The following is a 15195-nucleotide window of genomic DNA, read 5'->3' on the forward strand; positions in this document are numbered from 1 at the left end:
GCTATAGTTGGGCGTTGCTGAAGAGCTTAACGTGCCTTTTTTTTTTACGCAACTGGGACCCATTCCTTGTCAAAATTATCAGGGCTTTAAATTCATCTTGGGGCCTGTGGGGATTTTGTAGACATGAAGACCTATTTAGATAACGTGTAATAGCAGAAAATTGTGAGCTGGAGAGGTTTTCAGGGGGTTAGAGCCATGCTTCAGGCAGTGATGCTGAGAATGAGCCAGGATAGTATTGTATAACAGACTGAAATAGCTGGGCCAGCATCCTGCAGAAAGAGGTTCAATAAGAGGACTTGCTATACTTAGATCTGTGCTTCACTCTCCCAGGTGTGTTTGTAGACGAAAACAGTCTGAGGCGAGATGGCTGTCATCGAAGCATTAAAAAAGAGCAGAGAATTAGACTGTAGCTTATACTAAAATTGCAGCAATATATCGATTTAAAGGTATACCGCGATATGAAAGTTGACGATAATCATACAATGTATTTGCGTATCTACAATTAGAAAAAAAACAACAACTGTATTTTAGTCAGTATCAAAAAGGGAGACTGTTTACACATACTTCCATCAGAAATGGTTTCAAGCTTCAATTACAGTAATAAAAACATTTGTTCAAACAAAAATAACCCTTTCGTTTTCATGAGTCATTCTGACTCATGACAATAAATCTCATACTGTTTCAACCCTACTGTACACTGGGTTTAGTCCACATGAAAAGGAAAAGGAGTTTCATTATTGAAAATGTACTTCTATTCCTGGACAAGTGGGGAAGCCACAGCCTTCATTTGTTATACAGCTGTCAGTTTGGCATATATAATTGATTCAGCCATGAATACCAAAGCACACATGTACAGTATGTGACTGTAATAAAGTGGTGCAGCTTAGACAGAAAAGACCAGACTTTACAACTAATATAGACCTTTTCCCACTATTTCTAGATTTTATAGACCAGTGATTCTCAACCTATTTCCCCAAGGGACCCCTTTCCTATCATCAAGTAAACTGATGAACCTGGAGTAAGTATAAATGTATGAAATGTTTTAGAAATGTTTCATATTCTATTCACTGCAAAGCACTGAGAGTGCAGATCAGCAACAGTTAACCCAAATAATGAATGCAATAACTACGGGAAATTTGTGTAAAATTAGTAATTTCTGCAAATTTTGAGCATATTAATTGCATCAAATATTTTTTCATGATTTTTTATACCCCTTAAAAGTGAGAAGTCATTGTAGATTACTTTTCTAAATTAATCAATGATAATTGATTAATTTAGAAAATTACAGTCAGGGTAATCAATTATAAAAAAAAATCTTTTTTGGAGCCCCTTTTAGCTTTAAGTCTGCTGTCTTAAATTGCATAGTCATCAAAGGGTCACTGTAGTTAAAGGACAATGAGGCAGGAGTGGAGGTTTTGTTACAATATTAAATTGGATACATATTAAATGGGGATTTGAGAATCTTTCTCCAAGAGATATTGAGCATAAAATACAGCATTCAGGTTGATTTTGTGCACCAATTTGTGCCCTCTCTGCATCAATTTATGTTGGAATGTCTTTAATTTAACCAAAAATAAGAGTTCTCGGCTTCCTTCAGATTTTTATTGAAAGAGCGCAAATGCACAATCTAAATACTGAGGGGGACATGTTCTTCTTCACATGTGTTTGAAACACATCAAGCCAATTTGCTTAAGTTTCAAAGGGTTAAAAAGTCTTGGATCTCTAACTTAGACCCGTGATAAGCAAAAACAGAAGTGTTATGTTTAAATTTTTGTTCAGTATAGTTAGCAGCTCTGGCTTTGTCAAGTAGAAATGGCAAAAAAAAAAAAAAGGTGAAAGATGTCATTACAGGTACAAAAAGGAAATGCATCAGTAATCAGCTGTTTGCACACACACACAATTAACAATTTCAATGTTTCCACTTTTATTGTCAGGGTACTTGCTTCATGTAAAATATTTCAATACAATACAGTACAATGCATGTTCCATCTGCCATCCTCCATGCGATTGGTTGGTTTTGTCATCACGTTGTAAGGCTTGCCCACAGCAGCTGAGCGCTCAGGCAGCGCAAGCTACTCTGCCACACTCGCCATGAAAACAAAACCATGAAAACATATTAAATTAGAAACTACTAAAATCTTTTTTGTAATTTTTTTTTTTGTCCTTTCTGAACAAAAAAAAAACCCTCAACGCCACAGCTGTGGGGGCTCCGCATCCTCCCAGCATGCTTCACAGCAGCTCAGTTCAGTCCTCAGCTGAGGCCCTCACAGGGCCACACACACAAAATAACAAACGGACAGACAGACAGACAGACGGGAGGACAGTCGGACAGGGAATCTGTCACCGCTGGCAGTCACATAGCAGCTTTCAGTCTCATCTAAGCTTCAACGGGAAGAGGGTTAACGGGCTGGGGTAAGTGGGGGTGTGGAGACAGGTGTAGAAGAAAAGGGGAGGAGATGACACAGCATATTAACACGTGTCCCCCCCAAACTGAGCCGTCTTCTCTCGGCTGGTTTGATTACGTCAAAAACAGGTTGGAATCGACCAAAGAGTCCGTTCCTCTCCTCCTCCCACCTTGTGTTTCACCTGTCAGGTTTTGCTCTATCACTGTGTTTCTAATACTGGGGTTATGGGTGTGTTATTTTGAAGAAGTGTAGGTTGCTGTCACTCTGACCTAACAGACTGCTGCAGAGAAAAAGTGCCCTCTGTGGGGTGGTGTGTTGCCTCGGACATCCCCACATCCCTCAGTACATTCGTTCAGGTGGGCATGGTGAGGGCTGTGTATGCGTGTATATATAGTTATATGTGTGTGTATAAGTGTATGTATGTGTGTGTGTGTGTGTGTTTGAGGGGTGTCTCAGTAGCGGTGGGTCTGGTGGGAGTACTGGGGCGGCTGTTGGGAGGTAGAGGAGTATCCCATGCTGCTTTGGGGCAGTGATGTGCTTGGTCCAGGGTTCTGGTAGGCAGCATGTGGATTGGAGCGCTGCAGGGTGGAAGAAGAAAACAAGATATTCAGTAAATCCTATTAACTCCAAACTTTGCCCCACTTTTTACACCAGTGGCCTTTTGGTCTAAAGCAGCAGAAGTCGACATGATGCCTGTGAGCGCTTGGTTGCCCGCAGGGAGCCAGTGAGTCGCCTGCAGGGAACACGCTAAAAATAACTGTGGTCAAGCCAGCCGTCACACATCTCAGTGTTCAAATCAGCCTTCTTCTAATAACTTCAAATAATGGTTTTTAGAAGAGCTTGGGGAAAAAGCACTTTGAGCAAAAAACCAGACCAAAATCTGACCCTCCAGAATTTTCAGATTTAAAAACACAAGAAACACTACTGGAAAGCTACAGAATAAAATAAAAACTTTAATAAATTAATTAATTAATTAATTAATAAACAAAAAAAATGATAATAATAATGAAGCTGCCCTTTGAAGAAATAATTCCTGACAATTACGGAAAAACAAAAAAGGAGTTTAGGAATTTTAACTTAAACTCTAAATATGCAGAAAAAAAATGTGACAAATGTAATTTTGTATGAAAACTATAATGAAACAGATTAATATTTGAGATTATCAGATTATCAAATCATTAAACTTGCATATTGAAATATGTGCATCTGTGTTTTCCTACTGTATGATCACTCGGTAAAGTGATTGTGAGGAATTATGATATATCAGATTTTCACGACAGGGTAATCATGGCTAAAAGAGTACAATAATATATAGTAATATTTGGAATAAATAAATAATAATGATGTTATCTTTGTAACCCCAACTGTAAAAAATTGTAGTAAAAAAAAACCCAACACTTAATGAATAATGAAAAGGCAACAAGATGGTGATGGGTGAGGGAGACAAACAAGAAAGACAAATTATTTAAGAGGCGCTGGATTATTTTCAGATTAACTTCATATTAAAAATTCATCTTTGAACATCACAGCTATTGTCGATACTGGTGTAGCATGACACCACTGGCACAAACAGGCCCAGCTAACATTAGAGAGCTATGTTTTCATCCACCTGTTGCGTAGGAGGGATTTACCTGGTAGTCTGAGGTCATGATGAGGCCACCTGAGGTAGTGGTGGGCGGGACAACTCGCACTTTCTTCAGAGGCGGGCCCTGGGCATGACTGTTGTCAGGGTTGCCGGTGTGCCCCGCCCCATTTGTGTGGTTGTTTCCCTGTTGCTGCTGCTGGTTTTTCTAATAGTAAAAAAACAAAAGATGTACATTGTATTGTGTGTGTACATTTACTATCTATTTTCAATGTTTCTCTTTACCTCTCTGTATGTATTCATAAAATAAGTATGCTGAACGCCTGTTAAGAGACAGAATCTGCGGCACAATTCTCACTTTGTCTGCCTTGTCCTCTGGTTCCTCCTCTGTCAGGAACTCCCTCTTGGGGTAGGGGATCTGGCAGCCTGCAAACACACTGGAGAAAAGAGGCTTGTCAACTTCAAACATTTATTCCCATGACTCAAAGCTAATTAGCTAATGGACCCGTTCAATGTGGTAGCAACCCTAGGGTCGTCATGTGACTCAAACCAAGGAGCAGCACGAGATAGACAAACCGGATACAGACTGTAGGTGTGTGCATGTGTGTGCTGTAACTCACTCAGAGGTCGGCAGAGGCTCCTCCAAAAAGTAGGGGTCCTGCATGGCCTGCTCAGATGTGATTCTACGGATGGGGTCCATGGTCAACAGCTTCTGCAGCTTTAATGAGTTTTACACAATGTCAGCCTCAAACAAGAAACCATTAATAGAATAACGACAAAGCATGCTTCATTTGTCATGGAAAACCAAATATGGCTTCTATTATAATTGTACTATAATGTCCATAAGCTATGCAAATTACATGCACTTGCCCTATTATTACTGAGGCATTTTAACTCACCAAGTGGAATGCTTTGCTGTCTGGTTTGACTTTATGTTTTTCCATGTACTTTATAAGGCTGCAGTTTGTGTATCTGTGGCAAAAAAAATGGAGTGGATCATATTAATATCAAGCCATCAGTGTAATTACCCCATATAAAAACATGCAGAGTTGTTACATGGTTGAGCAAGAATTGTGTACAACACTCAAAAAATGTATTTTTGCCAGCAGACATGGCACTTTGCTTCGCTCCAACTTTGTTTTTGATCTTTCAGAAAACTAGGACAGTAGTGCTCGCTAGACTCACGTGTTCCTTCTAAAGTCTTTCATCAGTGTAGAGTGTTCTGGCATCTTTTTGATGTCCTCCCAGTCTTTATCTGTCAAATGAGGGAAAGACAGGATTACACCACGTCATACGCTCCCTCCCTTCAAGAACAGATTATTTAGGTTGTGGTGACGTCTGGATTACAATCTTTGTAAGTACAAATGCTCATGATTTGCCCAATGGTCGCTTGTTACATAAAAGGTATATTGGGCTTTGGTTTTAACATAACCAATTTACATTTGTCACAATGCAAAATTTGATTGTCTTGCAGGAAACAAAACTCCATCAGACGGGTGAATTACATAACTAGAGCAGCAGAGATGGTAGAAGAAAAAGACAGAAAGATCAGAAGCAGACTAAGTGAACTGGAAAATACAGGCCCAAATGTAGCCCTGCAAGTAAAAGTTTCTGTGTTTGCGACTTGGCTTCCTCTATCGTGTCAGTGGATTGGTGTTCAGAGCCAACAGACCGCAGTACTGCCTCAAGAAAAAAGGAGCTTGCAAAGACCAAGCAAATAATTTGCCTCTGCTAGGGACGGAAAATGCTTATCCTTCCACAACATTTTCCATTGAAAGGCAACATAGCGGCTGACATTTTGGTATAATAACAGCATTAAAGGGACAGTTCACCCCAAGCCCCTTGAGGGTTTTCTGGGTTCCCCTGCATGTTTACTTTTCTTGAAAAGTATAACATTGCTGTTTTTAAATGTGTGCTAAAGTGTGAAATACATCAAATCAAATCCAGTTCAAACATACATATTTTCATTTTAACTGTAGTGCTGTTTATCACTCCAGATTGGTTTGGTGTGGGTTGCACAGTGTTGGAGATATCGACCATGGAGATGTCTTACGTCTCTCGAATAAAATGGACCTAGATGTCCCTCAGTTTGTGGTGCTCAAAACGCCAAAAATGCAGGACTATTTTCTTTAGGGGTGCACCAATATACTGGCTAAACCAATATTTGCCATTTGTTGACTGCCTTCGACATTAGAGAGGGAATAATGATATATATTATATAAAGTAAAAAAGTGATTTTTAACAGATGTTTGTTATGTGAAAGATTATATTAAAGGTTGTTTCATACATTTTGTGACTGAATTTGTGCACATTTAAGGTTGCATAATGAAGGACTGAATGACTTTAAAACAGTTCGGCTTTTTTTATAATGAAGATATCTTTGTTTCTCTGGCACTAAAGGGGGAATAACTAACAACAATAACAAAATAAACAAACAAACAAAAAAAAAACATTGGTTTTGGCTGTTGTACCAAATTTTTTACTTTTAATATTCATACTGGCACAGAATTTCACAACTGGTTCATACCTAATTTTCTTTCTACAGATCTACAGCTGTTTACAGTATCACTACGCAGAAGGAAACGTGCATCTAGACAAGAAGCTTGTGTCTGTGACAGCGCGGGATGTGAAAATTAATGGCATCCTCATCGGCTGAACTGTAACGTTAGCTTGCTCAGTAGGTGAGAGCTAGCAGTAGATGCACGCTTCCTTTGGTGCAGTGATATGGTCGCGGGTGTAGTTTTGTAGAGAGAAAATAGTTCCTATATGAAAGTGCTCACAATAAGGTCTGTGGATTATCTTGGGTAACAGACTCACTAATTCTGGAGAGAGACATGGCTATTCAGTTTTTCAAATGTATTTTTTTGGTGTTTTGATCACCACGAGCCGAGTGCCATTTGGTTCTATTATACTGGAGAGAAGGCAGACATCTCTACAGCTGATATCTCCAACACTCTGCAACTCACACCAAAACAATCGAAACTGATAATAAGTCCACGGGTAAAAGTTAAAATGTGTACTTTTAATTTTGTGATGAACTGTCCCTTTAACATGCATACACTCTTTGGAAAATCGGAAGGACTTCTTTTTCCTTTTTGAAGCAATTCAGGTAAACCATTAAATCAGTATTTAATCAACAACACGAGACTCACCAGCCGGGAAACCCATGACATTAAAGATGCGGTCCAGTTGGTCGTGGTGGTAAGGGTTACTGGTCTTGATGTCCTCCTGGCGACAGTGGAATATGGGCTCAGACGTCAGCAGCTCCGCAAAGATGCAGCCAATCGCCCAGATGTCTGTGAGAAAAACAGAGCACACACTGATTTAATCTCACTAAAGTCAGTAGAACTGGTTTGCATGCGTTCACACATCGTGGGAAATCAAAAAGACAGATGGTGTTGCACCATTCTCACCGATGGCTTTGGTGTAGTGCCGAGCCCCTAGCAGCAGTTCAGGTGCTCTGTACCAGAAGGTGACCACCACAGGGTCGAGATCGGCTAAAGGCTTCAGCGGTGAATTGAAGAGACGGGCAAACCCCATGTCCGCTGCAGGACAAACATCACTGTCAGTCAAATATAGCAAAACCTCAAAAAAAAGTGAATTTTAAACATTTTAAAAGAGGACACTCATACCGATCTTTACTCTACCCCTCTCCGGCCCTTCCCCCATCACTAAAATGTTCGCTGGTTTCTGAGGAAAAGAGACAGATACACAATTTTGAAAACGCTTCAACAACACAGAATCTACAAAAATACAGAAAAACCACTGAGATTAAATCAGCTTTGCTTGGCACAGTTGTTTGAGCTCAGGATTTCTGCAGAGTTCAGAGAGTTAAATATAAGACTTTTTAATACCCCAGAGTAGGGCCGGGCGACATGAACCAAAAACCATATCGCATTCATCAAGGTTGAATGGTGATACAGGATATATATATAGATATAGATATATATGCACATTGTTTTTTTCCGCACAGCGCATTACACATTTGGTTGTAAGTCAAAGATTTTAAAATTACTTTTCTTAACACAGACTGTGATCCAAAATAAAATGCAAAGACGGGGTTTCCTGCCTCTGTTTGAATTTTTTCAGCTTCAAAAACATGCAAATGAAAAAGTAAATTACATGAATATTAACAGACTGATTAAACTAGAGTGCTGTGTTTCCCTCCGTGTTGTAGGAGAAGTTGTGATCGAGTGAGGCGGGTTTGCACTCAGATGAGAGATGCAAACTGGCACGGCTTTACAGAGGAAACAAGTTATGTAACCCACCACGAAAATATAGAAATATAAACAGTATTATCTCATCCTGCATCGTTTCAAAATATATTGATATAACTAAAAAAGTCAATATACCGCCCAGCCCTACCATGAAGAGGGCAATCTTATGCTTGTTTCTTAAACATACTGGACAGAGTATAATGGAAAACCAGCAGGGACAGTCAAGCTTTGAATGACTTATATCACATTCTCAGTACTTTCCAGCACTACATAACAATAATTCCAATACATCAATGAAATCCATGTGATCTGGATAACTGGCATGAAATGAATAGATGGATTTACCAATTAAAAATGATTAATACATTATACTAAAATCAGCACTTGCTAATATAAGAGGAGCTTTCTGTAACTAGTATTAGTGACAATACTAAGCACAAAATGCATTGTTGTAACAATCCTACTTTTAGTTAATGAGCGTGTATTTTCTCCTGACTGCCCACTATTAGAGCTGCAATGATAAATCAATTAATATATTAGTTGTTAACTATTAAATAATGCAAACAAATTTGATAACCGATTATTCATTTAAAGCAATATCTTATGTAAAAAAAAAAAAAAGGAAACACTTTCTGATTCCAGCTTCTTAAATGTGAATGATTTCTGGTTTCGTTACTTCTCTATGACAGAAAACTGAATATCTTTTAGGTTGTGGACAAAACAAGGCATCTGAAGACACCATCTTGTACACTGAAAAACACTGATCAACATCTTTAACATTTTTCAGATATCTGATAGACCAGACAACTGACTGATTAATAGAGAAAGTGATCTGCAGATTATTCGACACCTAAAATAATTGTTTGTTTGCACCCCTGCTCACAATCAAGTAGAAAATATTACATAACTAACATTACTGCCTACAGCGGGCAAACAATTTCTTTATTGAGGAAACTGAATTCAATGCTTGAGACTTTTTTAAGATCTGCAGATATTCTGTTAACTACAGCACTGGATGTGGTATGTGATCAAATCTCTATGTTGCCCTCTAGTGGATATAATACACAGACTACATCCCACAGGAGAGGTCTACCATTTCCATCTCACTGTGTATGTAAGTGAAAGATAATTTGGCTTTTCAGTCAAAGAAGTAAAAACAATAATACCTGAGACTAAACTGAGAGAATTTTTAATTTGTTAAAGCTTTAGAAAACAATAACCGCAACTATAACTAATTAAAACCCAGTTTTTATCAACTAATCTTCAACTTGCACAACTTAAACATAGAATATTGTATTAAAAATGTGCATATGAAAAATGCATGCTAATTTTGAACAACTTTTTAACATATTATCATTCATCTACACACATTTATAACACATGACATTAGGGAAAGTTAAGAACCATATCTAAACATGTGCAAACGGACACCGCTTTGCATGCCTTTGACTGATTCTCTGCCCAATAACAATCTTCCAATCTCTCATCAACCGCGGCCTTGTTTTCCCTTCTACCAAAATATTTTCTCTCTCCCCCTCCTCTCCTCCCCTCTCTGCCCTCCCCAATCCTCTTACAAGGTCTCTGTGGAGGACCCAGTTGGCGTGGAGGTAATGGATGCCATCCAGGATCTGGTAGAGCAGAGACTTGACCATTCCTCTGGGCAGCTGAAGTGGCTTCTTGTTGGCCTTGGACGCTCTGTGGAACTTAATAATGTGCTACGGAAAGACAAGATAATAGTAATTGAGGTATGTGTACGAACACAATGATTGAAATCTTTCATTTTGTGGGATTTTCCGCATTTGTAATGCTGCAGATATAAGTTCATGCTACAGGCAAGATCAGCAAGGCTAATGTTTGCGGCATGTGTTTCCACTTCCTAGGGAAGGGAATGTGACTGTTGCAGCTTTGTGGCAGAAAATGGCATTTTAACTCGCATACCCGGCCAAAAGTAATGCAGCAGAGGTTTGACGAGCAAATGTTGAATAGCTCTTGGTGTTTGTGTGTTTTAATGAGACTTAGCAATGCATAATTAGCACCATTTTAAGTCTCTTTCCTTACAACTGGCTGATGGTGATCGTGAGTATACATGCTGTGAGTAATTCTGCATTCGTGAACGTCTTGTTCTTTTGTACCAGATTAAAACGAAACAGCATACGGCATAAAAATGTATAACCCACATAAATATGAGTACATCTGCAGTTTACACGTGTGTCAGTCTTTTCATGGTTTGATAATCGGTTCTGAAAATATCACAGTATCGTAGTATTACACAAACAGTATTATTACTATTATCTGTTAAAATTAGCCTTTAAGGAATTGAGGACATTAGGCTTTAAACTTTTCAATGGAAGTACATGTAAAAAGGCAATCGAAAGGAAAAGGAGATGTGCGTGCACAGGAAAGATTCTCCGTCTGATTGCGTTTTTTAATATCGTAGATAAATAAATGCACATGGAACGATAACTGTCAGCTTTAATACCACGGTTTACCTTGAAACTGGTATATCGCTGCAATCCCAGTTAGTCTAAACTAATCAAGAAACAATTAAAAATAAAACTATCCACATGCGTTTCCACTCATTTCGGATAGACAATATTGCGGTCATGCCATCCAGCTCTTGTGCGTGTGTGTGTGTTTGTGTGTATGTGCATTTTACCCAGAGATCATGCTCGGCGTAGTCAAAGAGCAGCCATACTTTACGGTCTGCATGTGACAGGAAAACCTTCTGCAGCGAGATGACGTTAGGATGCTTCAGCTCTCGCAGCAGCTGCAACACACAAACCTTCTCAGAGGAGCGACCACACACGCTCACAGCAGAAATCATGGGGACAAATACAGGTTTCAAAACTTTCCATGACTTTTCAAGTGCTAATAATTTTATTTTTTTCTTTTCCCACTTGCTCAGCATTTTATTTATTTAGTTTTTTCTAACATAACTGATTTGAACTCTGTTCTAACATGATTTCAGCAAGCTGGCATACCGGGAAAAACTACACATGGGAGGAAAATGAAGAAACGTATGTGACGATAAACAAAACGTCACACATCGGTGAAAATTAGAGCTACGTTACGTCGACAGAAACAGAAATGGGATTTGCTGTTCCGTTACATTTCATGGACGCTTATCCATGGAAGATTACTGTGACTATTTCATTACACGCAACACAATTTAGGGACTTTTCCAAAACTTTGAATCATTTTTGCTAATTCCATGACTTCCCCAGGCCTGGAAAATGAGATTGTAAGATTCCATCACTTTTGAAGGTTTTCCATTCTGGAAATTCGTACAATTTAACGCTGCTATTAGGTGCTAAAAGTGGGGACATAGTGATTACCATAAATAATGCAAATAAGAGGGTAGACACTATATCATCTGTCCAAATTAATGCAAATTAATAAGAATAACTTTGAAGCATATGATGTTTGAGGTGCTGTTTTGGGGGGCATAGTTTATATTTATATGTCTACCCTTTATATGCATTATGTTAATGTCTTTTTTCTTCTTTTAGCACTTGTGTTTTACTTTGTGAAGGTGATTCGGGCCTTACATAAGCCACCCAGGAATGGCATGAGGGTGTTGAACAGAAACCAAACAAAGGGACAAAGTAAGCCAGGCAGTTCTTACTGCAATCTCTCTGCAGGCTGACATGGAGATGCCAGTGCCTTCAATCTGCTTGAGGGCGTAGTCCTTATCATCCTTCCTACAAACAGAGAGAGGCAGAGAAACATCAACACCAGACCAGACTGCGGGCCCCCTGAGAGCTGTCTGCACAGAAACATAAAGGGGGGCACTTGGCAGCTGGCACAGAGACTCTGAGAAAAGGCCGAGTTGCATTACCTCCAGATTTGTGTAATCAAGCTCACCTCTGAGGCTCAAAACAATAGAGGGGGAGAGGAAACAGGCCCTGTCTGGCAGCTGGCGAGGGACAAACAGAGCACTGGGACTGGCTCTCACTTGAATGAATTGGTTATAACCCCTCCCTCCCCCTGGCCTAAATCATCTCATAAACCCATGCTTTGTGCCTCCTCAGGCCTTGTCCAACTACTGCAGCACAAATTAGCTCACAGACTCTCATAAACAGCAGCCTCCTAAAGTGAACACAAACATCTTTAAACACTTTAGGGTTCTTTTGTGTGGTTCCGGCTGCCAGTATGTCGGGGCTGTGATAATGGGCCTAGTATGGTGCTGGTAGCTCGGGCTGCCTTCAGACAAGCTCTGGTCCAGACACGCTTAAAACATGGATTACATCAGAAACAGTGGGCAGAAGGGGGACAAATAAAAATTTCGGAATTGAAGGTGGGTGGCGCCACAGTGTCCATGTACCACAGAGTACGTTTGGGTCCTGCCAAGGACCTTTGTTGCATGTCATTCCCTCTCTGTATGTCATGGCATCTCTCCACTATTGACTAACAGGCAAAAAAAAAGCCATAAGTAAACAAACAGGGAACAAAAGTGGGTTGGTGACACATATAACTAGGACAAAAAAGTATAAGATCAACATGAGCACAAATTTTGGTATGCTAGATTACAGATTTTGTCATATACACCACTTAACACAGGTGGGGAAATCAGCTTTAATGTAGCAGATTTCTCTACATGTTCATATTTCTTAACCACTCACACAAAGACTTATATGTGTGATTAGTTGATAAACATATTTTACCATGATTGTGATAATGCAACCCTTCTCACTTCAAAAAATGACCACTGACACAATTGCATGGGTTTGAAATTAACGTTTTTGTCCACCTGCCACCACTACCAGCCTCTCAACAGACTACTTTTGTGTTTTAGACGGTGAGTGAGGCAAATCTAGCAGCTATTTTCATATTTTACCAACATTTGGCTGTCGGTTGTTGCCAATTTCCAACCCTGCAACATTAACAACTGCATGCACATGCACCTGCTGTATCCTGCACTCACCACAACACCTGCAAATGCTCTTAATTTTACTGAATAGAATCATGCATACACTGTTGAGCAACAAAAACAGGTGCCTTTTAACATTCACATTACAGAAATGGAAGTCACAATCACATAGAAACAGCATATAAGGCAGACATCTCCATCAGCATCCTGCCAGTGCAGATAATGTCAATGCATTATCGTCTTATTTCTCTGCATAAATCTTAGATTATAGACATTTGCCAGTTGCACACAAGCCTAACATGGGGAACAAATGAGAGGAGTAATTAAAATGTATTTGGGAGAGAGGAGGAGGGGGGGCAGGGGAAGGGTTCAGTGGCTAGAGGCCTTGCTGGTCATCAACTCACCCATCTTTTCTCTTCGCCTTGTATACATGACCGTAGGTGCCTCTTCCCACTTTGCATCCTTCGTACTCGAACAGGTCCTCGACTCGCTCTCTTTCGCCGGTCAGCTTCACTTTAAAATCATAGTCCATTTTCACCTCTGATCGGGCTGAATGTATCCGCTCCTTCTCTGTTTTAAAGCGTCGCTTGGGAGGCAACTGGGCTACTCCGACGAGCTCGGTTTGGTAATTCAGCTCGTCCCCAGCGTGGCCCTTTCTTCCCTCAACCCCGCTTCCACATCCAGGTTTCGGCTCGGATTGTCGGTACCGGAGGAGATGCGCGGTGCTCGGAGTTAGTCCCGGTGCAAAACGAGCCCGAAATGTAAATCCTTTCTCTTGTTGCTGCGTTTCTCTCAGCCGGTATCTGCTCCAAAGAGACGCACTTCACTCGGTAACGACGGCGTACTCGCGCACGGCACTGTCGCAAAACGTCGTGAAGACAGCCCTGCAGCAGAGAAAGAGCCGAGGAAACACGGACTACACCACGTGGAAAATCATACCCGTTATCACCAGAGATCATGCATAAGTTTACTCACTTACTACAACTGTATGTTGAAGAAATGTGTATATATTTTGCATGATTGTGGCATATTTCAGTGCTATAATACAGGCGATTAACCCTTTGAAACCCGGATCGACATCAATTTTCTCATGCTGCGTTCAGAAGCCCTTTCAAAGGTCTTTAAATGAAACCTTTGAAACTTGAGCAAATTGGTTTGATTTCTTTTGTAAACGTGGGTGCAATGACAGCATGAGACTTGGCAAGAAATGTCCCAGACATTTCAAGACATTAGTAAGCTGTGACAAGACAGAGACTTATTGTCTTGTCACAGCTCACTTACTTATTAAAATGATTATTAGCCTTTTTAAAGGAACATTTAATATATACAGTATATATTAAATTTTTGATTTGTATTCAAAAATTTCTTTCTTTTTTTTTTTTTTTTTTTTCTTTTTCAACTTTTGTTTCTTGTAACGTTATACTAATTTCTTAAGTTAAGTTGCTAATTGCCTTTTTGTTTTGGCAAGAAATAAAAACAGTTTCAAATGTTAAAATGAAAAATCTGCCTGTATTTTTATCTTTATTTCCTCTGTGTGACAAAAAATAATTAAACAATGAATTAAAATGCCACTTGAATGTTAAGTTAATGATTTATACTTAAATTATTGTTTTTACTTTTTTTATTACCAGTTTCTCTCTTTCTTGCTCATATTTCCATTCAAAATTTACAGTTAGGCTAAAAGCTCTTCTTTTGTGATGAATTTTCTGTCTTGCATTGTTTCCATGTGTTTTCTACACTATAGTTGGCTTTGGCAAATTATTTGTACTTCCCTGTACTTAATTCCTCTGCAATTTCATTTCCTTTATTGCATTTGAATACTTGTTATTGCACTGTAACTACTGATTTCTATCTTATCCCATTTAACTATATTCCAATCAAATTAATTCATATTTGTATCTGTATTGGGTCTTCTGAGAGTGTATTAATGCTTTCAGCTTTACATTAATACACATTTCTGTTTTAGGTGGTTTACTCCACAATGTAATGTAACAGCATCATATCTTTAAAAGAACAGTAAATAACCAAACTGCACTATTAGCAATTGCAATGTAGTTTCATTTTACAAAGGTGAATTATAATCATCAGATTTTTTTTGTACTGTATTTTTGGATAGCAACA

At 39.2% G+C, this 15195-nt stretch overlaps 1 protein-coding gene across 1 annotated transcript; it reads right to left on the reverse strand.

Annotated features, from left to right (window-relative positions):
* Nucleotides 1-1900: 1900 nt before the first annotated feature.
* cdk8 (cyclin dependent kinase 8) lies at nt 1901-14098 on the reverse strand. Its single transcript, XM_042510704.2, has 13 exons — nt 13479-14098; nt 11830-11905; nt 10861-10971; nt 9779-9919; nt 7620-7677; nt 7401-7532; nt 7140-7283; nt 5173-5242; nt 4887-4959; nt 4608-4705; nt 4346-4424; nt 4037-4195; nt 1901-2983 (listed from the first exon to the last, which is right to left on the reverse strand). The coding sequence occupies exons 1-13, from the start codon at nt 13604-13606 to the stop codon at nt 2858-2860; spliced, it is 1395 nt and encodes a 464-aa protein (XP_042366638.1). The 5' UTR covers nt 13607-14098; the 3' UTR covers nt 1901-2857.
* Nucleotides 14099-15195: the final 1097 nt, after the last annotated feature.

This window comes from Plectropomus leopardus, chromosome 21 (genome assembly GCF_026936395.1).
Source record: "Plectropomus leopardus strain MGB_pleo_1.0 chromosome 21, ASM2693639v1, whole genome shotgun sequence".
In the NCBI taxonomy this organism is placed as follows: domain Eukaryota; kingdom Metazoa; phylum Chordata; class Actinopteri; order Perciformes; family Serranidae; genus Plectropomus; species Plectropomus leopardus.